At 43.6% G+C, this 23,028-nt stretch overlaps 3 protein-coding genes across 7 annotated transcripts in view; 2 read left to right on the top strand and 1 right to left on the bottom strand.

Annotated features, from left to right (window-relative positions):
* PPP1R14D (protein phosphatase 1 regulatory inhibitor subunit 14D) lies at window positions 318–7,921 on the top strand. The gene is given in 5 exon segments (XM_021403330.1): window positions 318–559; window positions 562–783; window positions 3,917–4,012; window positions 4,224–4,256; window positions 6,036–7,921. Coding segments are annotated over 5 exon segments (642 nt in total). The 5' UTR covers window positions 318–349; the 3' UTR covers window positions 6,117–7,921.
* On the bottom strand, window positions 10,723–19,658 carry ZFYVE19 (zinc finger FYVE-type containing 19). Of its 5 annotated transcripts, none has more exons than XR_002440641.1 (11): window positions 19,487–19,620; window positions 19,183–19,304; window positions 18,087–18,140; window positions 17,393–17,553; window positions 16,323–16,468; window positions 15,649–15,763; window positions 14,882–15,091; window positions 14,318–14,397; window positions 13,757–13,860; window positions 12,181–12,323; window positions 10,723–11,251 (listed from the first exon to the last, which is right to left on the bottom strand). XR_002440641.1 is itself a non-coding variant. In XM_021403324.1 (11 exons), exons 1-11 carry the CDS (start codon window positions 19,538–19,540, stop codon window positions 11,185–11,187), a joined length of 1,263 nt encoding a protein of 420 aa, XP_021258999.1. In that variant the 5' UTR covers window positions 19,541–19,658; the 3' UTR covers window positions 10,723–11,184. The 5 variants fall into 5 exon arrangements, 3 of the variants coding, with proteins under 3 accessions (XP_021258999.1, XP_021259001.1, XP_021259002.1); XM_021403324.1 differs by having other exon boundaries at window positions 13,757–13,867; window positions 19,487–19,658; XR_002440640.1 differs by lacking the exon at window positions 10,723–11,251 and adding an exon at window positions 13,569–13,665 and having other exon boundaries at window positions 12,185–12,323; window positions 13,757–13,867.
* The window catches only part of LOC110401828 (transmembrane protein 263-like), a 218,406-nt gene continuing 214,963 nt past the window's right edge, over window positions 19,586–23,028 (top strand). Inside the window, exons 1-2 of the mRNA XM_021403332.1 lie at window positions 19,586–19,714; window positions 20,182–20,340. The gene's annotated coding sequence lies outside the window, so the exon portion shown is untranslated. The remainder of the gene's footprint in view (window positions 19,715–20,181; window positions 20,341–23,028) is intronic.

The raw sequence follows: 23,028 nt of genomic DNA, 5'->3' as shown, positions 1-23,028 counted from the left end.
TGTTTTATTGCAGGAGCGCCTTGCTCAGATGATCACAAATTCAGGTCACAAGGTTTTCTACACAGAATGTTTTCAGAAATCTAGAAGAAACACATAGACTGCAGAACAGGGTAAAATAGTACTACTGAGCCCAAGTTTGGCTGTAACACCACTGACCTAGTATTCCCATCATTATAGAAGAGTGGATCAGCCCATTGGATTTGCACACACACGTCAGTTGCACCTGTAGGAAAAGTAATTCAAAACCTCCTCTTCCCCACCTCCTCTGCTTCTTGGAGCTGACTTACGTTAAATATTAACAGCCTTTGTTCATCGGTTCCCTGCTTCACTTGGCTTGTTTTAACAGCAGATGTTATTACACCAAGCCATCTCCCCTCCCTCCCCGCTCATCAGTAGCACCTGTTGTGAAACCCAAGAGCCTACTCTGGTAACACTGCCTGCAGTGCACACTGTGGCTCCCTGCCTCGCTCCCTGGCATCACCAATGCTGCCTGCCTTTGGTGTCTGCGAGTGGCTTGTGTTGTGAGCCAGGAGCTGCAGGGAGACACCGGCTACAAGACGGAGGAGAGCAGTCAGGAGCAGAGAGGAGGAAGCAGTGAGGATGGCCAGCAACTCCAGTGCATTGCCCCGGGTGACTTTCCAGACTCCAGAGAAACCTGGGGAGGAATCGTCACACAGGAAACTGGGCAAGCTAACCATAAAGTACAACCGCAAAGACCTACAGCGCTGGCTAGACCTGGAGGAGTGGATCAATGCCCGGCTGCAGGAGCTGTACCAGTTCCCGGTGAGTAGCTGGGGCAAAACAGCTCCTCGCTCATTAGGGGAATGGGATGAGAGGCTGTGTGCAGGGATAGAGGTGTTCTTGCTCAGTTTACTGGAAATAGATCCTTGTCATCAGTTTTGCTGCTAGCAGTACCTGAGCTAGCTGGGTTTGAGGTATTCAGCGCATCCTTCATCCCTTTGGCCACAGCCTTGTGGCTTTATCCTGAGGCACTTGGGATAAAGCTATATATGCAACTGCAGACTCTGGCCATGCTACTAGCAGCAGGGGAACTGAAACAAAACACATGCTCAAATTACACAACTCCCCAGAGCAGTATTCCTGGCTTGCATTTTCATTACCACCAGCAACAGTCAGTCCTGCTTCATTCTTATGTATCCAAGAGCTGTCTTACCAGGAGACTTAGGAGCAACTAGGTCCAGTGCCTGAATGGTGCAGGATAGGTGGTGTTTCTGGAAACACTTCTCAGTGTGGCCTGAGATGAATAGTCTGACAGCTATGAACACTTGAGAGACCAGTGCATATGCTGAGCCCATTTGGAGGTGGGTTAGACATTGGCATTCCCTGGAAATTTGGGTGGGTATGCATCTCAATCTGGACCTGTCTAGCAACATGCTCCCTCCAGCCTTCTTGTGTCAGAAGTATGTCTGCTTTTACCATTGTGGTTTATGTAGCTTTAAAAGGACTAGAGCCATTTCCTCTATTTCATCCTGTCATGCAAGATGGTGCTAACTCTGCTTTTATTTTATTTAGTTTTACTGGAATCTCTCCATTTAACACCATTGTAAGGTTAAGTGCAAGCACCTCAAGGCTGCAGATTTTATCTATACAAGTTCCTCAAGGGGAAATGGTCCCATTGAGTTGGCAGCCACCCCAAAATATCACTGTGCCCTGAGAAGAAACAAATGTTCCTGACAGGCAACGTCTGAGGGAGGAGAGGGGAGAAGATCTCATTTCCATCTTGAAAGATGTATCCATTTATGATATCTGCATTTACAAAACCAGCAAAAAGAGAGAATTTGGAGTCCTACTGATGCTCACAACCTGAAGGACTAAGCAAAAGTGGCACGGTAGTTCTGAAGAGATGAGCAAGGAGAGTGGCTGCTGCTTTGAGCATCAGGACCTTTTGCCCTTTGGGTAATGACAGTAGTTTAAAAATATTAGTTCAGAGAAAGTTTTTTTGAGATAGATGTGAAGCATTTCTTGGTACCACCAGTAACATAACACAAGATGTAACTCCATGTGTACTACTCTCACTTGTCTAAGTCTACAGATATACACCTGTAAAGATGTCAGAAAAACAACTCAGGCTACATTATTACTTCTGTTTTTCTGTGAGTTGACTACTTGGAAGCTGTTCATTGTTACCAGAGTAGCTCCTCAGAGGAGATATTTTTTTCCAGTAGGCACAAATGAGAAATGCAGCCATTCCCTTATGGGAACAGACTGCAAATAAATTGCCTTTGCTAGCACCACTCCAGCACAGCAGTTTTAGCAACTTCCTGGTGTACTGGGTCAAACTGAGACATTCCCAACAGGAATTATATCATGCAATGCTGATCCAAATCAGAGATTGTTAATAGCGTACAATAGATGTTTACATAGTACCTGTTCAAATAAACGAGTGTGCCACAATAGATGACTTGTAAGTACCCAGAAGTCCAGCAGGTCCTCCTGCCCTGCTCCGTGCACTGTAGCAAGACTATTTAGTTAGCCCTGCTAGCCTGGGCTTCTTTGGATCCTCTGATTTCCATTACATCAGCTCCCCATCAGCTTCCTCCTTTGCTCCACCTGCCCTTGGCAGTGCAGTGTTTCTCCACGTCTTCCAGAAACCTATGTGACAGTCGGAATAAATGGCCCTGCAGAGTCAGCTGCCAGCAAGGTTAGATCAAACATCATCTCCTGATACAGATAATCTGATTGCTATGCTATTTACTGCCTTGAGGCTTTTCACAACAAAACTAAGACTCTGGAGACAATTTGGGTTTTCAAGACCCTTCCCTGCACTTGGAAGCAGGACCACAGTCCCTACTTAGACCAGATCAACACCCGTTGTCTAAACAGTCATGTGAAAACTATTACTTTTATGAAGAAATGCTGTATGGGTCACAGTACAGTACATGTAACTGTTTTATTCTTAGTTGTCAAGTCAGCTGTGTAACAAAGCTCAACTCCCACTGCTTTTCTGCTTCCTCTCTGGCATGGTATCAGAGACTGATTGGAAACAGTTTCTCTCTTTTTCCCGTAAATACTGTCTTTAGTGTTTAATGTTTTACATGCATCTCTATTAGGTGCCGTGCTAATCACTCGTTACCCTTACTCTGCTGAGTAGTATGTTAAAATATCACTAGTGTTGTGTTGTTGATGGTTCATTTTGCAGCTACTTTGGAAAATGCAGCCTGCCATCCTTACAGTCTAGTAGAGTCATTTGGAGCTAAAATGTATCAGTGGCCAAGTTTACAAATGTTTCCAAATAACATCCACTTGTACTGTGAGACTGTAACTCCAGTCACCAAAACACGTGGGTCTCGCTCACTTTAAAACTGTATTATATCACTCCCATTCCTGTTAGAGAAAGCTGACAAATAGTAAGTTACACCTTTCTAAAGCATAGCTGTTTGTTTCTTCGCTACTGCAAAAATCCTCAGTATAAATACCAACTATGTGAATGTATGTAGCTAAAAAGCTTAAAATCTCCCTGTATTTATAGTACCTCTTTAAGATTAAACCTGATGGACTTCTGTTTGATGAACAATTTGCACACACCCTTTACAGAAGTAGGTTGTCCCAAGCTGGATTACACTGCACTGCAGTTAGCAATTGACATTGGATATTCTTGAAAAGGTGTTCTCATCACAGACCATGATCCCTGAGCAGGGATCAAGTGTTGAGGTGGGAGCAGATGATGAATCAAGATGTGTGGCTGTAGCAGACACCACTGAGGGGCTGGAATGAATGTCCTCTTGGTAAGAACCTTCTCATTTTGAGATGATTTATATCCTGACATCAGCTTTGTAGCATGGTTTTCTTGTAGCTAGTTCCTTCCCAGCTGCTTACTACTTCAAAGTTGGTCTCTAGAGTTCTTAAAAGTTTGAGGGTTTATTAACTGTGTTGGTTTTTTTCTTCTTCTTTTTAGCTAAGAGAGAAAACAGATGCAGAAGTTCCTGGACCAGTAATTGACCTTGAAGATCTCCTGGAGGTCCCTAATGAAGAACAGAAATTAAAACTACAGGTCAGACATAGGAACTTGGTGACTTAAAGACAGGAACTTCTGGTGTAATGCAGAAATGGTGTTTGGGTTGCAGAATATGAACATACTATATGGCACGCTGCTTCCCTGTGTCTTGTAGCCAGTCAAGAATAGTAAGATTATATACCCTTTTTGCAGCTGGAGGGAAGGATCAACTTATGAAATACTAAAATGATATCTCCTTGGCTTTCAGGAAATCCTCCATGAGTGCTCCAGCCCAACAGAGGTGAGTCAAGCACCATCGACATACATATATTATGCTGTGCTCTAGAAGTGCTTGCTGCTACTTGGCTGAATAGCCAATATGTTATTTTGCCTACCACCACATTTGTTTAATCCTCAGTGGGAAGTGTTTGCCAGTTTATTCTGCTGTGTTATAAAATTAAGTGTAAATCTACATGGCTGAAATGAAGGCTGAGCAGTGGAGCAGATGAAGGATTATACTGTGCAGACAAACAAAATTAATTCCATGTTTCAGGTATCCTGAGGTGACCAGGCTGAATTGCTACTTGGTCCTCAGTGTAGAAAGGGCATTGCTGTGGTTTAACCCAGCAGACAGCTAAGCATCACAGCAATACAGCATGGTGTTAATTAAATGCAGTTTTAGCTTAGAACACTCTAGCATATGAAAGATGAGAACAGAGGGTGGTCCTGAGATTGTACTGGGCAGATCGCTGTTGAGCAGTGGCCCCTTATGTCAGTTTTATACACACTTTTTCCCCCAGTGAACTTTACAAGTCTTGATTTTGAGTTAGGGAGTTAAGGAAACATCACTGTAACAGTACTCAAAGGAACAGAGCCCGGTATTCTGCTGTGTGGCACGTACATCAGACAGCAACTGCCTACACCGCACACTGCGGTGTGCAGAAGAGTCCCCCAACCCTGATTCAGTCACGTGAATTGCATGTGAACATTGTGCTCAGATGTTATTCATCAATCTAAATCTCTTATCCAGCTTTTCTATTTAGCTGTACAATGACAAACATACAGAAAGTGAGATGGATGCCTTTACAGTGCTGCCTTTCTAGGGATGTTACTCGCCCTGGAGAGGGCAAAGTTTGCACTAGTCACAGAGAAGCACAGAATCATTAAGGTTGGAAGAGGCCTCTAAGACCACCTAGTCCAAGCATTGATCCATCATAGCACAGATAATTAAAAATAAACAAATCAAGAGCTAGCCAATAAAAAAGGATTTATGGTGTGAGAAATTCCTGTTTTTTGTGAACCAAAAGAGGATTTATTTTCAGTACAATGATGAATAAAATAATTTAACATTGTTTACACTCTTTTAATCTGTTGGAGCAGAGGGCATAACCTGAATATCAAGAAGACAAAATAGTCACTTAGATTTCTGCTTGGAATAACCAGATGGCCCAGTTTGGTCCGTAGTGCTTGGCTGTGTCAGCAATGGGGTTTATCTCCATTAACTGCTCAACTACCTGGTCTGTCAGTCCTCAACCCCTGCTCCAGGTTATCATTAGTCTTACGTGTGTCCTGCTCCACCTCCTTCTCTGCCAGCCACTTCCTTGTAGAACTGGCACTGATCCAGCGTGATTTGCAGTCCCTTACATGGAGCTTTACAGGTTCAGCAAGGAAGCAACAAGAGGGACAGCATGCTTTGCCCTACATTGGGAGGGTAGCAGAAGTGGGCAGGAGGTTATGGTGGCAACAGGAAGCAGGGGAGCCTGAAACAATAGCATCTTGAGGTCATCTCAGTGGGGAACAAGCAAGCACTGGGAGGAAGGCAGGCTAGCTGTTGCAGAAAAAAGCAAACATGGCTGCTCCAAAGGGAACCGGGAGAGGAAAGAAGAGGGGTTTTTAAACCCTCTTCAGCCATCACAGGGTCTCCCTTCCTAAGCTAGAAGATACATTTGCTTAATGTATGTAAAAATCCTGATTTCTGGTCAGAGTGAAGAGAAACATGCGAACAACATAAAGGGCATAGTGCTCTTTGGGCCAGTGAGAAATGGAATTAACATCCATCTTCCTGCAATTCTTGCTGTAGGACTTCATTACGGAATTGCTCAGTCGATTGAAAGGTCTCCGGAGAATCACCAATCCTCAGAAGAGACTACCTCACCCATAAGAGACATCCAGCTTGGGTCACAAGGAAAAATGCGTCTTCCCCATACAAAACACATCAGCAAGGTCACTTCAGAATATGTTTAGGATTTATTAAGAAACATCACCAAGTTTGTGAACTTTATACCAGTGGCTTGAAGTCCCTGCTCCTTCCAGATCTACGTGCACAGCAGGAAGCTAAACTGTATGTTTTCCCGATTCTTAAAAGGCATTTTAACCTGGGGAACAGGACAAGAAATCCTCCCTTCAGTTTCTTCTAGGAATTTCCAAGCTGGCTTGGGAGCACCAAATACAATTCTCAGGAGCACATCAAAACTTCCTTCTTTCCATCCGCAGCAAGGGAAACAAGGCACTGGTTATCACTCCTTCATCAACATGGAAAGTCGGTTACTGCAAAGCTGCACCCTGTTTCAAGTCTGGCTGGGACCCAACTGCGATCTTTTGCCTGTTACTGCTGTACCTGGCTCTACAGCATTTGTAGACCTTGGTAGGTCTTATTAAGCCTCTGTTAGTCACAAAGGTTCAATAGAAAATATACAGTAGGATCAAATGAAAACATCCAAGTGCATCTGGTCAATACTTAAGGGGAAGCTGACAAAATGGCTGCTAAGGCTAATGGAAGAGAAGTGTTTTTCCTCTTCACAGAATTTAGAACTTGATGATTTAGAAGCATCTCCTACAGGAGTGAGGCGTAGGAATGATTTTTCTCACCATTTAAAAAGACTCTGTAAAATACTTATTTTGTATATTAAAACAGAGAAAATCAGCTATGTGCTGCCTCAAATTGCTCTCTTTTTAGACACTACAGAAAAATTGAACTGAAAACATACCTGCTCCTAAGCAGCAAGACTTTCACAGACAGGTAGGTCTCACAAATTAGAAGTAGGACACAGCCTTGCTGCACAAACTCTTCAGGCTATAACTAATGTGTGGCTGGAAAAATACAGAGGAAACTACATCCAGGCTCTCAGCAAGTCAGTAACTTGACACACGTTGCAGGGAACTAAGACATCAAATGCAGGAGGACTGCACAGGCAGAGCAGTCTCCCACGTTATGTCCCTATACTCCCATGCCTGCCATCCAAACATGAGAGATGAATTGCTGAGTTGCATCTGGAAGGACTTCCATGTACCAATATGTACCAAGGGTCATGTGCCTTGGCTGGCTTGGTACGAGGCCAACAGAACACCTGCCTGCCCTCATGAAGTCTCCAATTTATAAGAAAAACAACAAAAATACGCAGTCTAGGTTTGCACCTGCTGCAAATCTGGCATTGCTCATGGATTCACACCTGCTGACACTGAAGAATCACAGCTGTCAAGAAGGGAAAGCAGCATAGTACCAAAGAACTCTGAGCACTGTTAACATCACAGACTCAGTTCAAACAGAAGTTCAAGTGGAAGACCCTGTTGGACAGGCCCCTGAGCTGTGTCCTAAACTATAGCTGTAATTAGCTGCAGTGTAAGTTCACAGATATCCAGATTAATTACACATTCTAAGAAGAAGCTTTTATTCTTCTGAGCTGTGACAGCACAAAGACCTTCAGGGCCATTCCTCTGGCACAACGGACAGATTTTTCTCCATGCAGGGACTTAATTCTGTATCCAAGCAATTTGGAGGGATGCAGAAGAAAATTTTTTTTGCTGTACTTTAAAGGTGGACCCAGGGGAAAAAAAAAAAAGGCTTTTGGAACTCTGCTTGAGTAGAAGTTATCTTTGTGTGTTCTCTGCCAGTAGCAGAAAAATGAATAAGCTGCAGCCCCTGTGATATGCAGTTTTTCCAGTACATCAAAACATTACCATAGCACATGAGAGAACTTCAGGCAAGCACAAAGATATAACAAAACAAGAAGATGTGGCCACCGTTAGCTGATTTCTCATCTCTGGTGCAAAAGAAAAAAAACAACATAAGGCAGAACAACTTTTTGATTAGTTCTTAAGAGGAAGAAGTCAAAGTTGCTTTTATTTACTTAGTGGCTGTGCTCAGCTTGGCATTTAGGGACAGACTAAAGTATATTTTGTTTACAAACAGCTTCCAGTCACCTTTGCTGTTTCTCACTACCATCACTACTAGCATAAGGCTGCAACATTTGGTTTGCAGATAGCATGGTTAAAAGTATTTCTTCAAGGAACTTTTGCCTCTTGATTATACCAAGATAACTCAGAACATGTGAAATTTCATGAAGGTGCATGAAATAACCTTCAAATCATTTTCCATTTATTATGAGCTACTCTTACATTCCCCTTAAAAATATTCAGGCAGCTATATTTGGACACACTGTTACAGCACTTAAGACAAACTACACCTGCATGAACCACAGCAATTGCAAATTAATACAGCTTATCTGAGACCTCTCTTTGTGAACTAATCTGACTTCAAACTAATACTAACAAATGAATTTGAATTCTTGCTGGAGAGGAATCTACTTTTGATATTTCATGTACGAAACATTTTGAGAGGAAAAGAAAAATCTTCTTATATACACAACAAAGAAGGAAAGAAACAGATTCCTTCTGGTAGATCCCAAACACTCTTCAGTCCTTGAATGGCTATCACTGATGTTGATCCAGCCAGTGAGGAACTGATGGATTACCTGTATCTTTACTGCTTTACCAGCACCTTTTCAAAGCCAAGGTCAAGGTGTGTGCAACACAGCTAAATGTGCACTGACCAGGTAAAGGCCACACAACACTCCTCTTTGGAAACAACAGATTGTTAATTGTGCTTCTGCTGACAGCTGGTTGAGATCTCCCTCCTTCTCCTTTTGCATGGAAGCATGAGCTACAGTGGGGATGGCTTTACAACGGGAAAGTGATTGGCCGGCCACTAAAATGGCCAATTACATGCAGAAAGCTCAGCAGCCACAAAAATGTCCATTAGTGATAGGGCAGTGAAAGAGTCAGTACGTGTGCATATGACTGAAGAGAGTCTTCCATGTATGACTAAGTTCTATTTCAGGTATTGGGCAGGTTGCATTTCTGGATTCCTTGGGATGAACCCACAGAGACCAATCCAGGAAACTAAATAAGCTGCTTCAGGCTGTTACCTGTTGCTTTATTATTGATGAGCACAGGGTAGGGCTCACTGGACTCACGCTACCTAACTGCACAAGGAGCTCAAAGTTGTGTTGTGGCTGATGAAGCATTTAAACTGTTGCAGTAAATTACCAGCTCATTGATAACAAGGAGAGAAAAAAAACGTGTAAAACAAGAATTAATTTGCTTATTGTCTGCTTGGAAAGGACCTTGAGAAGGCTGAAGCTCAAAGGAGTGGATCAGTCTTAAAGAGAAGAGCAGCTGTTAACTTCTTGTGCACATGCAAAACACAAAAGATTTAACCTGAGACAGTTTTCAGTGGGCTGTCATGCTGTCAGGCTAACTATCCTGGTCAAATAACAAAGTCATTCCCACAGTGACATGAAGCCAGAACTGCCAAAAAAAAGTCTCAAAAATGAAGACTTCAACTCCTCAGGTCAGTAACTATCTACTTAGATCTTGTGTAACACAGGATTCTTTGTGAGCTCTTGCATCAGAACAATTCAGTAGTTTTCCTATCTGTCTGTTCTAAAGTTAAGGCACTTGTGAAGGATGTTCTTTCCCCTAACAGTCTGTGTTTCACTGAACTGGGTTTCACCATCCCTTCCTAACAATCAGCTCTGAAAGCACTGCCAGATACGCTAGCAATTTCTCACTGTGTCAACCTGAAATATTACCACGTTGTCTGATACAGGTTACTACTGAAGCTCCTGATCCAGTCCAGCACATTAGCACAAATCCACCTTTGGATGTAGTTGAAGATATTTACTGTGCTCTGACTGGAGGTGGCTGAAGTGCAGGCAAACACTTTTTTGTCAGCTCACCTACAGAGGCAGTGACCTTCAGCACAGGGCAGACAGCTGGGAGTGGCAGTGTCAAACCAGACAGGCGAGAACAATTGGAAACTCTGTCAAAAGCAAATCATTACGTTTTTTTGTTTGGACACTCCTGGAATTTGTCAACCTTAAGCAGCTGATTCAAGTCACATTATAGTCCTGGAAGAGCTCACCCTGATGGGATATTACAGCTGCTTTCAGGAAAGTTTAATCAGGTATTTCAAACAATGCTAGGTGCTATAGCCACTGGCATGTGTCACATGCATCTGGACTATCTCAGGGTGGTATACAAGCATAGTAAACTGAGATTCATAGCCAGGTAAAAAAGCATCACACATGTAGCATCTTTATCGTACTGGGGAACAAACAACAAAAGAGAGCCAACCCTCACTTTCATACAAACTCACACCTCTTCCAGATTAACGTGCTGCTCCCATAGATTTCATGGGACTTTGGTACAGTCACTACAGGTCACAATACAGTGTATCTGCAGCAAATTATCTTTAAAAAAGCATTCTTCATTTCAAACACATAAGCAACACTGCTCGTCAAGGCAGAGTAGCTATCACTGGATCACAACTCCCCTGCACCATCCCAGCAACACCACAGAACTGTTTTTTCATGATCCTTCACATTTATCTGAGCCACCTGGCAGTACAACTGAGATACCATTACAAGAGGGTAACACTTATAAAGGGCTATTATCAGGCATTTCCAGAAGAGATTTCAACCACAGTCTGCTGTAAATAGTTTTATTATGTTTTGGAAGTTCTCATCGCACATGTGACCGTGACGTAGACAATTTCTTAGTGCAAAGTGCTCTGCTGACTTGCGAACCAATGTGTAAGCTGTTAGCAAAAGCAGGAGGTTACTTAACAACCAGCCAATACTGCCTTAAACACACATCTTCACTATTATTCACACCACCTTACTGTCTATATTTATAGACTCATAGCCACCACCTCACATCAAGTCCCCATTTATCCCAAGCATGGGTGGCAAGCCCAGCACTTCTCTGGTCGCGTTTGCGAGGACCAAGACACCTGCCCTCCAAGCCCCTCTCAGCTAACAGCACATCCTTTTACTGTCCAAAACATCACCCGTTTTGGCTGCAAGTCCACTTGGAGAACAGGAGAAGAGGGGGTGGGCCAGATGGGAAGAGTCCATCTCCTTTTCTGCCAGTGAAGACTGTGATCACCACTACTTGCAAGAAAGACGATACCGAGAGGTGTGGTGGTCCTTCATGTCAAACTCAGCATGGCCTTCCCTGAAAAGCAAATACAAACTGCAGTCAAGAGCAAACACGCAAGGCAGGAAACTTGCCCTTAGCCACTGCACAACAGCAGTCTCTAGAAGAAATCTATCCAAAGGGCTAATTGATAAGACCGCACCAGCAAATATGTGGACTGGTTACTCAAGACATTTGTTTGTAGCAGAAACCTGTGATGTGCTTTATGAAAATCTCTGTTCATCCTTGCCTGCTGAAATGGAGGAACGACAGCAGACCTGTCCCCGTCCCTGAGAGCTTCATGTAACCAGAGACTCATTTTCAGCACCATGTCTGTGATTTGCAGGCATGTTAGCAACTCCAATGACAACAGCTAGAACTATAGTCTGCTCCACCCGACCCTGAAAAACAACTGTTGCGGACAAAGTACAGTGTATTGGCAGCCGTCATAGTCTTGCTGAGAAGCAGTCAGTGTTAAGACAGAAGCTTGCATCTCCGGCACAGAAATCATAAACTGTATTAAAAATGTCAGATATAAGACTTCATGGTCTCAAGCTAAGAAAAGTCTCAGGAAATCATGCTATCTGATATCCCTCCTTGGGAGAAACCAGCCCAGATTATCCACCAGTGTCATTAAAACAAACCAACCATAGGAGATGCTGAACAATGGTCTCCCTTATCCCACACACATCAACTGTTCCAGACAACAGTTGAAACAAAGTGCCCAAACATGCACTGAAGCAGAACAGACAGAATGTTCCTGCCCAGGGCCACTTTAGTCCCTGAAGCCTGGGGTAATTACTGATCATAAAAAGTATTCCCATTAAATACTACCATTCAGCTCAGACTCAAGTTCCTCAAATCTTGCCACCTATTTTCTGTTCTTCGGCCCAAGAGGAAGAACAAACAAAAGCAGGTAAGCTTACCTATGACCTGTCCCCTCAGATGAGAGGAGGGGCAAGACTTACCGAAAACAGCGTTGACAGTAGAGGTCCCCACTGCAGCCATGGCATCGCAAAGTGGCATCTTCATTGCAGATGCAGCACCAGGGTAACTCATGTTCATCACTGTCATCTGCCTCAGCAAGAGCTACGGCAGTTGGAGTCTGGCTCTAATTCACAAGGAAAACAAAGACAATTCAAACCACAGCAGACACTATACAAGACTTCCATTGTAATGCAGCAGCACGTCAAATAGTCCAAGGGTGTTCAGTCATTGCAAGAAAGCCAAAGGATAGGCTCCATATGCATGTATCTAGGTGGTTAAATAAATACCTAAGATACTCACCTACTAGCATTTGCCCATGAATCTGTATTACTCAGAAGGTAAGCACCCTCATTCAATATCTACAGCAATATACATAAACATCACCTGTACTGTGCTAAAGGCTTAAGCCCAGATCTTCCAGCAGGCACCACAGCAACACCAAGTAACAGACTATCCCTGCTGCAAAGACAAGCGATCAAGCAGCTTTGCTGAAAGGAGTTATGTGTGGAGGGAAAGCAATGGAAAGGTGCAAAGAACAGGGGTTTCAGTTTTCTCCATGTTAGAAAAAGAAAACTGAGGGACAAAGAAAATAGTTTGCTATCAGGCCACTAGCACTCATTTGTACCTGAGGTTGGGCTGAGAAGGTATGCTGGAATTACAGTGTTAATCGTATCCACAAAGCCCCCATTGCCTTCTGCGTTACAAAGAGCCCTTGGAGAACTGAACAACCTAATGCACACTGAAACACAGTACCTGACCACTGGCAAAAGCAGCATCCTAACACAATTGCAATAAGGTGGCTTTTAGATCAGTTGTACCTGCTTTAGCAAGGGCTTGGACTTGATCTCGAGGTCCCTTCCAACCCCTGCAATTCTGTGATCCCTAAAGTGCAAGGTGGCATACCTATGAGATGGCTGTTTTCAACAATGCTTACAATTAAATAATTTATTGCACCAGGGACAGGCCTGTCCAGTGTCTGTGACTCACAGGTCCACTTAATTCTCATAATATACATTAGAGAAGGTGTACACATTTCCATAATTGAACGTAGAGTATCTTCTTACCAATAGCCTCCTCTGACGTTTTAAGAGAACTCAGCCAACTGATTACTATCTGGAGATTCTGTTCTGCACATGCTGAAAGCACTGGCAAACCTCCCACTTACCCTGGTTCAGGGTAAGTGGATGGTACTAGACCATGGCTTTCTTGGTCTAATTTTATTTGCGAGTTAAAAATTCTGTAATATTCACTTTGCTAGGTCAATTCTGATTGACTTCACTAGATTTAAAGGACACTTTCCCGTTCAGCAGAAAACTAGCCTGAAAGGATTCCACAGAGCAATTCTTTTTAGAAGTAAAAGATGACTCACAGCTGTGTTCAGGATTTGTCAGCCTTGCAGATGCCACTAATTCTCAGCTTGTCTGCTCTGGAGAAGCTGGTTAGATTGTTTCCTCTCCCAGAACTGACTGTAGAATACATCAAACTTTTGTTGCAGAGCTGTACTCTCCTTGGCAGCCAGAGCATATCATTTCAAGAGATGCTGACCAGCTCACTTACCTCTTGCTTTGTTTTTTTATGCAAGCTCTGTTGTGAGAATCCTGGCTGAGTGGTCCGATCTGGAAGAATGTTGAATCCACTTGCTTCATCCAGGGCTGCTTCCTCTGTAAGCTTGACAGTAACAGGAAGCAAAAAGCCTCTTGTTTTAAATACACTTGGGAGCCTCATTCTAGACAATAAACCTTCCTCCCTTCTCCTTGCCCCCCCATGCAGTAACTGGAGATGACCAGTCTGAACACATCTATGTAGTGTTATCCAGACAAATGTGAGTTTGTTCTGTCTACTCTGAACACTACGTGTGCACTGTGAACAGTCAGCGCAACAGCAGGGGCCAGACCTCAGCTAATGCACTATGTTTTGCAGTGCACGTATCACTAGATGCTCCTCCTGTAGCTGAACACCTGCACAGGAGCTAGTGTTGCAAAAGCACTAGGAGAAGGAACGAGACTCTACCCAGGAACAGAAGCACACCATTTGCATGTTCACTAGGTAACAAAAACACTGGGAATGACTGAAAGGAAAGTAAGGAAAGTAAACAAGGCCACAGCTGCCACTTCTGACCTGTTTTAGTACTCTCCGAACGGCTTCCTCCTCATCCAATTCCTCATCACTGTCAGGGAACTTATAAGTTTCCAGCGTAACTGCAGGAGTGAGAGACAAGAGACTGTGACCCATGTCTGCCTCATACTTTGCGGTCACTTATGTTCCAGAGACAATCCCCTGTGGTGTGAACTGGTTTAGGCATTCTGGCTCTGACAGAGCCAGACTCCCCCCCCTTCAGAGGGGGACATTTTCAAAAAGCGCATTACCATGTGTTTTTGAAGTTGGAAGGGGAAGATAAAAGGAGAGCTTTGCTTTTAAAAACACCTCAGAGCATGCTAGAATTATCTCAAAGGAGGGTGCAAGATAAGAGCCTGTCCTTACAACTCCAGCCTTAGTCTTAGCTAAAATCTTTCATGCTGATTTCATCATGAACCAATCTCTACAACTTTACAGATAACAAAATCCCAGCCTGATTCCTGCAGAACAAAGGAATTAAATAGATAAAGGCCTCTCAGAAGAGAAATTATTCTGACATAGGAACTTGGTTCCTCTCTTGGGACTGTATTCTTCTCCGATACCCACCTTTCTCTGGGTCTTGGCCTCTAAGCACGGCCAATCTCTTAGCAACTTGTAAGATTTTTTCCTGCCTAGTGTTTTCTTCTCTCAGCTCAGCAGCAGCCTCTGCCAGAAGTTTATTCTTCTCTTCCTCTAGCTGTTTTGGGTCAAGATTTGCATGGGAAACCCAATCTTCACTTTCCCGACTCAGGTCATTCAAGTTTTGGCCACCAACAGCTGAAAACAGACACAGAGAACGTGCTGGTGACTCAGCTGCAGTATTCCTTGTGTACAGACAACACCAAAGCAATAGCATGTAAGCAGCTTGATGCTTTCCATTAATTAATGAGAAAAGGCATGTCACAACAGGATCCACACTGAAAAGAAGAAAGCGAGTCAATCTGCATTTTACAGGGAGATCATAGAGAAAACACTGCAGCTGGGAAGACAATGGTATCCCAGATTTCTGATGTTTTACAACAGAGTAGAGACATACTAGGAATAGCAACAGCATCCCCCTAGGTAAGTGTCAGTTTACAGAAACAGAGTGGAACAATCTGAATAATACAACCTCAAGAAAAAAAAAAAAAAGAACCATTTCCCAGACAAAGACAATGAGATCCAGTATCGAGCAGGGTGGCTGTTCTTTGCCAATCTGTGTGCCATAAGGAGGACATAAGGATGCATCAGACACCTAGATCACCTGGTAAGGTAGACAGGGCAACATATTCCTTTCTCACTATAGTATACACATTAATAGACAGAAACAGATCTTTGGAAGCCAAAATAGATACCTTGAGGCTGGACTCCTGGACTGTAGTGCTCATCAATGGAAACCTCCTCAGCCAGCTGAGTTAACAGGTCATCTGTTTGCTGCGACAGACTTCTGGTATCAGGGGGTTGGTGTACCTAAGAAACAAGGAGGGCATGGGAGAAAGCAAATGTGAGGAAAGTGGCATACTCAAAAAAAAGTGAGCAACCATATAATCGTCAGAGGAAACAGTATAAAAGGATGCATCTACTGATTTGGGAGTCTCAGCTTATAGGTATCTGGTTGGTGTAAGACTTTCAAGGTTTCATTCTCAGTGTTGTTGAACGTAGACAACTCTAACGCAATCACCTAAGCAAGGCAAAGAGGGGCTGAATGTTATAGCAGTAGATGCTGCTGAATTCCCAACCCAGCTCTGCCACTGCCTACAATTTAAACAAAGTGTCATTCTCAACAGTGCCTGTCACCAACCCCACTAAAGCCTACAAACACAGCTGCATGTGCATCACCGCTGAAAAAGGAGCATGAGGAAACAATTCCTCAGGGACAAGATCATTGCTATGGCAATCAATAATGTAAACAGGAAATGAAGATTTCTCCAGATGTCTCCCTTCAGAAAAAACACTGAAGGACAAAGAAAGGCTAACATGCAGTGCCAGCTCAGAATACAGAGCTGGTGAAACAGGTGGGAGAGCTTACTGGTCTGGGAGCCCGGGAAGGAGGAGCTCTCCCCTGCAGGACAGCCAACCGGTCCTCCATTTCCTGTGTGGATGGAACAGGTCCGTGGTAGTCCTCCTTCAGTGCAGCCAGCCTAGCTTCGATCTCAGCCTGTGTAGGGATGGACTCTGCAATTCAGAATAATCCAAGGAAGGGGTTATTGGAAACAAATGGCTTCAAGTTTTTTGTTTTTCTGGAATCATGCTCAGAACACCTGAGCAAAAACCTCCCTAAGTCCTTAACTCAAAGGAAGAGTCATACTGCAGTAACTAGGAGACTTCTCTGACACCCTTTTCTTTCAAATCATCACCCCCTCTTGAGTTTATTCTTGCAGTCATAAGACCAGTGTTAGTGTAACCTCATTTGGCAATCAGCTGACTAAAGATACTAGGGACAGGCAGAGAAACACATGTCCTTTAGGGAGTACAGTCCACTGCTTCCACATCCTTTAACTTATCCCTAGGCATCAGACTGAAAACTCTCCTGCATAATCAGGTAACCACTTTGCAGTGCCTTTCCCTCTTAGAGAGATATACAAGATTTTTAAAAAGTTTATTTTCCAACAGGTACCCCAAGGCTGTCCAGAATCTGACAGCTGTGGACTGGGATAAGAGACTGGTTTTGTTCTCTGGGAGGCAAGACTGGTCGGAATATAATCCCAGACATTGGTAGTGCTGCGGCTCAGCACAATGATGTGTAGGAAAACTTCTGCAAAAGGGTTTGGCCAAAAGACCCTCATTTCATTTTGCTGCTACTGTGCCCACCACGAACCTTTACCACCAAACAATGAAAAATGAAGTGATTTCATAGGTAAGATACTGCCTCAATATTGTGAAGCCATTTCAAGAGAAATCCCAAGGAACAAAAATAAAGTGGAAGAATAATCTAAAACTACTGCAGAACCTGGCCACTGTGGCAGCTCTGATCACATCACTGCCTTCAGTTCCCTAAAAAGATTGATACTAAATGCCCAGCACTTCCCTTTCCCTCCCACAGTTTTTCAAGTAACAGCATTCCTACCCGAGGAATTTCTGGTGCCCTCCAAAACTCACTGGGTTTCCTTTCCTCCCTGAGCTTCTCCAGTCTCTCCGCAATAGCTCTATCCTCTTTGGAGAGCCCTCGGTATCTGGAGCCATCTTGACTGAGTGGTTTTGCACCTGCCTTCTGTTGTCCTTTCAGCTGTTTTTGCTTAGCCTCAAAAGCTGCAACACGCCTGTGACAAGGATGGAAAAAGACAACACAATTGAAAACAGAGGTTTAAATCCTGAGATACAAAAACATCCTCTGCGAATCCAACAAGTTATTTCAAGTATGTTAGCATAGAAAAGAAGTCTCTCATTCCTGTACCAGGCTCTCCCATAGTGGCACAATGAGGTACTGCCGTGAGTAAGGAAAACCTTAACTCCTAGGTGCAGCACACATGGCACCATTTTTGAGGAGATGAGGAATGTTTCACCACCAGGCTCTTGTTTCCAAGCCAACCAGGATCAGTCACAGATTAACACAGGCAGGCTGCTGTTCATGAGTATATTCAAAATTAAAGTGTCTCCTTCCACCCCCCAAATCAACAACCAAAAAAAAACACAAAGCAAAAGCCCATCCTTTATCTAATACCGAACAAGCAAACATCCACATCACAACCTCCTACTTCTGCTGCTCTCTATGAGGACAGACCGGGAAAGAGCTGAAGGTCTCAAAGGTTACCCTACAGCAGAAACAAACGGCTGATCAACAAGCGTAACTCACTTTTTGTAGTTTTCTGGTGGTGACCATTTTGCTGAACTGTTTTGAGATTCTTGTCTGAAACATAAAAACATTGTTATCTCTGAACTCAAGACTCCAGCAACAATTCAATCACCTACTCTCTCAACCCAACAAGGTATACATATATAATGTATATGTATAATGTATAATCAGTATACATGTGTACTGACCACCTGGCACAGTCCATTCATAACCCCATTAATATAGAGAGTGATCAGCTTATGAAAGTAACTAAGATGATACAGCTGCTTTGGACAGGAGATGACTTAATTTCTAGTGCTATGTTCTTGTTGTTTTCCTTATGGACAGAATTTGATTTGATATGGACACCAGGAGGAGCTGAAATACCCTTGGCCTCCCAGAGCCTGCACACCCCAGTTCAGCAAGCAGAAAGAGAGCAGTTATGTAGGACTCCCGAGGTAATTAGCTTCCATACAGTGCAACCCTCTGGAAAGAGCTGTGGCATGCAACAAATACAGAATTATATAACGCACAAGCTAAACAAAACGTTACAGAAATGATTATGTAATCACCAGTATCACGACGACATCTTCTAGGACACTTGAAGATCACCAGCAAATCTTGTGTAACTGTTTTCTACCTCTCTGTGTTTGTGTTAAGCTGCTAAACTATGCTTACATAAGGTAGTTAGCATATTTTATTCATTCTTAGAAAGCACAGCTACAAATACTTGCACTGTGCCAAGGACAGGCAAAGGCTAAGGCAAACAAAGGCAACATCTTCACAGGACCATTTTTGACTTTTAAGGTTTCAGTCGTGGAAGCTGTTTGCGTGAAGAACACCGATTCACACAGCCTACAAAACCACAGCCAACGCATACTATCTACCAGCTACCCAGTCACGGAAGAGTTTTTCCTGCTTTAACGCTACAGTACTGACTATTAGACAGGGGGAAAAAAAAAAAAAAAGCAAAAAAGAACTCAACAGCAAAAGTAACTTGGGAAAAAGCTGAACTTTTCCTAAACGTCTCTGCAGCTGTAAAGGGAAAAAGGAAGTTTTCAAAGCTGGGAGGCAGCGAATACTGCATCAACCTGTATCAATCCCCACTCGCACTTACCCGGTGAGCTTGCCGTGGCACTGCTTGCACACCTTCTGCGGAGCGCTCCCGCAGCGGGGGACCGGGGCGCTGAAGCTCAGGCATGCCGAGCAGAAGGCGCGCCCGCAGCTCCTGCAGCCGCACTGCGGGGACACGAAGCAGGAGGGTCAGATGAGCGCGGAACGACCGCACCGGGCTACAGCGACGGGACGCACCGAAGACTGCGCGACATCCGGAAGCCCAGCACGGCCGGCAGCGGGCCGGTAGGCCCCGCGGCCCTCCCCAAGGCCCGGCCCGGCCCCGCCGACCTCTCGGCTGGACTTGCCTCTTTCTTGAAGAGGCTGAATTTGCAGGCACACCCGTAGCAGCGGCCCTCCATGACGCTCCCGGCGCCGCCATACCACGCTCCGCAGCGCCGCGCTCACCCCACGCACCGGGCCCCGCCCCTCCGCTTCTGCGCGCGGCGCGATGGGAACGAGGAAGAGGAACTTCGTTTGAAACGCAGGAGGCGGCAGGCTTGACCGGTTGCCTAGATGAGCTCAGCTGTGGCACAGTAAGTTACACATTCTCCGTCCCACATAGGGCTGCCGATGCCACATTCCTCAACTTGCAGCACACGTCGAAAAAATCCATATTAATTCAAAATGTGACCGTCAGCCAACCAAGTCTCCCAGGCTGGGTGGCTTCTCCTCAGAGTTCAGAGCGACAGGAACAGCAAATCATCACCAAATTGCATCTGGAACCCGAGTTTCAGTTTTTGTCCAGATGAGGAACCAGGTGTACTGTCAACATGCCAAAGTTACCCTTATTTTCTGTCTTACTCTTATTTTCTTGGCATTACAGTCTGAGTGAATGTTGTCTCAACCACAGTTACTTATGTAAGAGAAATGTGTTTTAAATTAACAACAAAAATAAACCTAGGAGTAGTAGATTTTTTGGGGTGCATTTCTGTAGTGCTTTATTTCAAGCTGTTTTGGTCTTAACAGAAGCAACTGGCAAATCTCTGTCCTGGTTTTACAGATGAAGAAAGCCTGTCGCTCAAAGGCCCTGACTTGCCTCCCAGACAGGAGCCAGGCCAGTCCCAAAGCTGGCAAGACTGGGATAGCTGGACACAAGCACTCTTCTCTTCCACATGCACAGGCTCCTGAAAATGGCTGTGTTTGATCACAGATCTGTCAGGTAACAGCTGTTTGTCTTACAGGGCTTGTGCGTTGATGGGAATACACGCATACATGTGTATTCGTTACTGCTGTTACTGTGTTTTTTAAGATTAAATCTTTACACGTTGGTTTTCCAAGCTGTGTGTAGTAAATGATGAACTTTGATTAGAACCTCTCAAAATCAGTGCTGATATTTGAATCCTAAACGTTTAGCCACAACGTCCCTGGCGTCTGTTGTCTGGTGAATATTAATTCATATATCTCAGAAACTGAATGTTAGTAGCAAGCCTCTACATCATTATTACACATAGGCAGTGCCCCTTGTGGGCTGATTATTGTCTATTAGATGCACATCCTCTTATGCTGTGCAATAAGGTATACCTAAGCTCATAGCAGGTGCCTGAGTTTTATAAATCCTCTATTTAAGATTCACAGCTAACCACGGGTGAAAAAGAACAGTAGTTGGTATAAGAAGAATGTTTTGTATATCACATTTCTGTGTTTGGTGGGCCACAAATCTATGGCAAAATCACAAATTTAACTGGAGTCTGCTGGCAGGAATTCAAAAACAGTTGGAGAAAAATTGAAGCTTTTGCTATCTGCAGAAGGGAGCGGCAGATAGCCTGGAACATGTGTGGAAGCTCCAGTTAACCTGCATATTCATTAATGAAAGCAGTTAACAAGGGCCCCTAACATAACTGATGAAACATGGAAATTTTAGACTTCAGACAGAAAAGCTCTTCCTCTGAAAGAGGGAACTTATGAATAATGTATTTCAGAAAATGCATTCCTGAATACAGCCTACATCAGTTCTGTTGAATTTGTGTTTTCGAAAGAAATGAGAGTGGAATTTTTATAGCCAGGCTGTGTGCCCTTAGGGCTTATGACTTACCTGCAGGAAGGGCTTTCTTACAAATAGAAGCACCCTGATCATGCCACATTCCCACATCTAAGATTCCTATTTAATACTATATTCCTAGGGAGGAGTCGCGAGACTAGTATTCCTATATGCAGAAAATTACTGCTTCATGTGTTGTTCATGCTTCTCTCTCAAATATGTGAATGTTAAAACACTGAACCTAGGAAGCCTGATAGTAGAACTCCACATCAGGCCATGAGAAGAAAATCTGAAGTAGCACTCAAGCATCAAAGCTGTCAGCATTGCGTATTTAAACTAGGGACCCATTCAAGTTTGTACTGGATTTTATTGCTTTTGTACCTCATTGAAAGTCAGACCCAGAGAGAAGAATTAGCATTTGTACAGTCTGAAGTTTAGGTTAAAGTCTCAGAACTACTTTCTCCCCTCTTCCATGAACACACACAATCTGTATTCCAGGTTTGTACAGAGAACATAAATCCAGCAGGATATGAGCCGCGTTGAACTGGAAGACATGCATTTGTACATACACACATACCGTACAAAATGTTACTGTCTCTGAGATTGAGTTCCTCTAGCTCTCGTGGGCTCTTTGTGAACAAGTTAGTACCCTTCGTGCAGGAGATCATACTTTCAAAAACATTGGAGGGAAGATCCTGGAGTCTGCATCCTGAATGAGATCCAAAGTACTTAGGCACCCGGAGCCGTGTTTGATGGGTTTTGCCTGCTGCAGCTTGTTAAAAACAGCACCAGTTTTTGGCAGACAAGCAAGCCTTCTGGCTACAGTACAGGTGTAGCCCTCAGGTACTGCATCCAAATTACTTGCCACACTGAAAAAGGAGAATATACTGTATTCTACTATATCAGCATTTCTCTGTGCAAAAATACAATAAGAAAAAAGCATTTTATTAATAAGGAGATAACACCAAACAGGTACTATCCCAGGCTTATGCCATAGCCACTCAAGTGTCTCCCCTTTGCTTGATTTCCTCAATAGTTTGCATAGCAAGATCAGAGCTCGTAAGAACTACAAGTATTTGTTGCCTGCTTTACATGCAGTTTCCCACCACAGTGCAGGCAGGCTCTAGACCCTTATGCCCACAACTCATCAGATATTCTTCTGAGGGTAAAAGTTATCCAGTGCTTGAAAAGCAAAACATTACAGATCCTGAAAGAAAAACAGCAAGAAAATCTGCATAATTCAAGGTTTTCTTAGCTGCCTTTGTGGCACTGGGAAAACAAATTGGTATTTTCTATCTGCTCTTCTTCACAGAGATATAGTTGTGCAAGAACACTTACTGGATTTTATCCTATTCCAGTCTGGCAGTGGCATTTAACTCTGGATATACCAAGTAGAAGCGTTTTCTGTCTAGTGGTTTTTTTTCCTCTTCTTCAGACTTGTAAGAAGTAGAAGATACCTCTCTGAAGAGAAGACACTTCACAACTGATATGATGTTCTCCGAAGTTATTGGCTCTATTTCTACTCAGTGGGCTTTCCATTGTGTTTTCAGGCCTCATTTTGAAAAAATAATATACATATATTTTGGTAATATCACAATAGAAGATTTCAGTACTTGATTCAGGCCATGGCTTACTTGTACAAAGTGGCAGCAATAGGTGCTTCCCTCCATTCCTTCTCTCTCACTGCTTGTTCCTGCCATTCTTAAGTTTCTTCAGTTAAGCCTGTCCCCTGCTCCGTTTCTTATGAAAGTAATCCAATTATTTGTGTTGAAATGCTGCACAGGAATGTTAGCATGCATCTTCAGCGTAAATTGGTCATTTCCAGGCTAACTACTCTGCCTATGCCTACTGTATAAGCAAGCTTGGCTT

The sequence above is a fragment of the Numida meleagris genome, chromosome 6, assembly GCF_002078875.1.
Source record: "Numida meleagris isolate 19003 breed g44 Domestic line chromosome 6, NumMel1.0, whole genome shotgun sequence".
NCBI lineage: Eukaryota > Metazoa > Chordata > Aves > Galliformes > Numididae > Numida > Numida meleagris.
The sequence above is the reverse complement of the archived record's forward strand: the minus strand, read 5'-3'. Positions and strand labels throughout refer to the sequence as shown.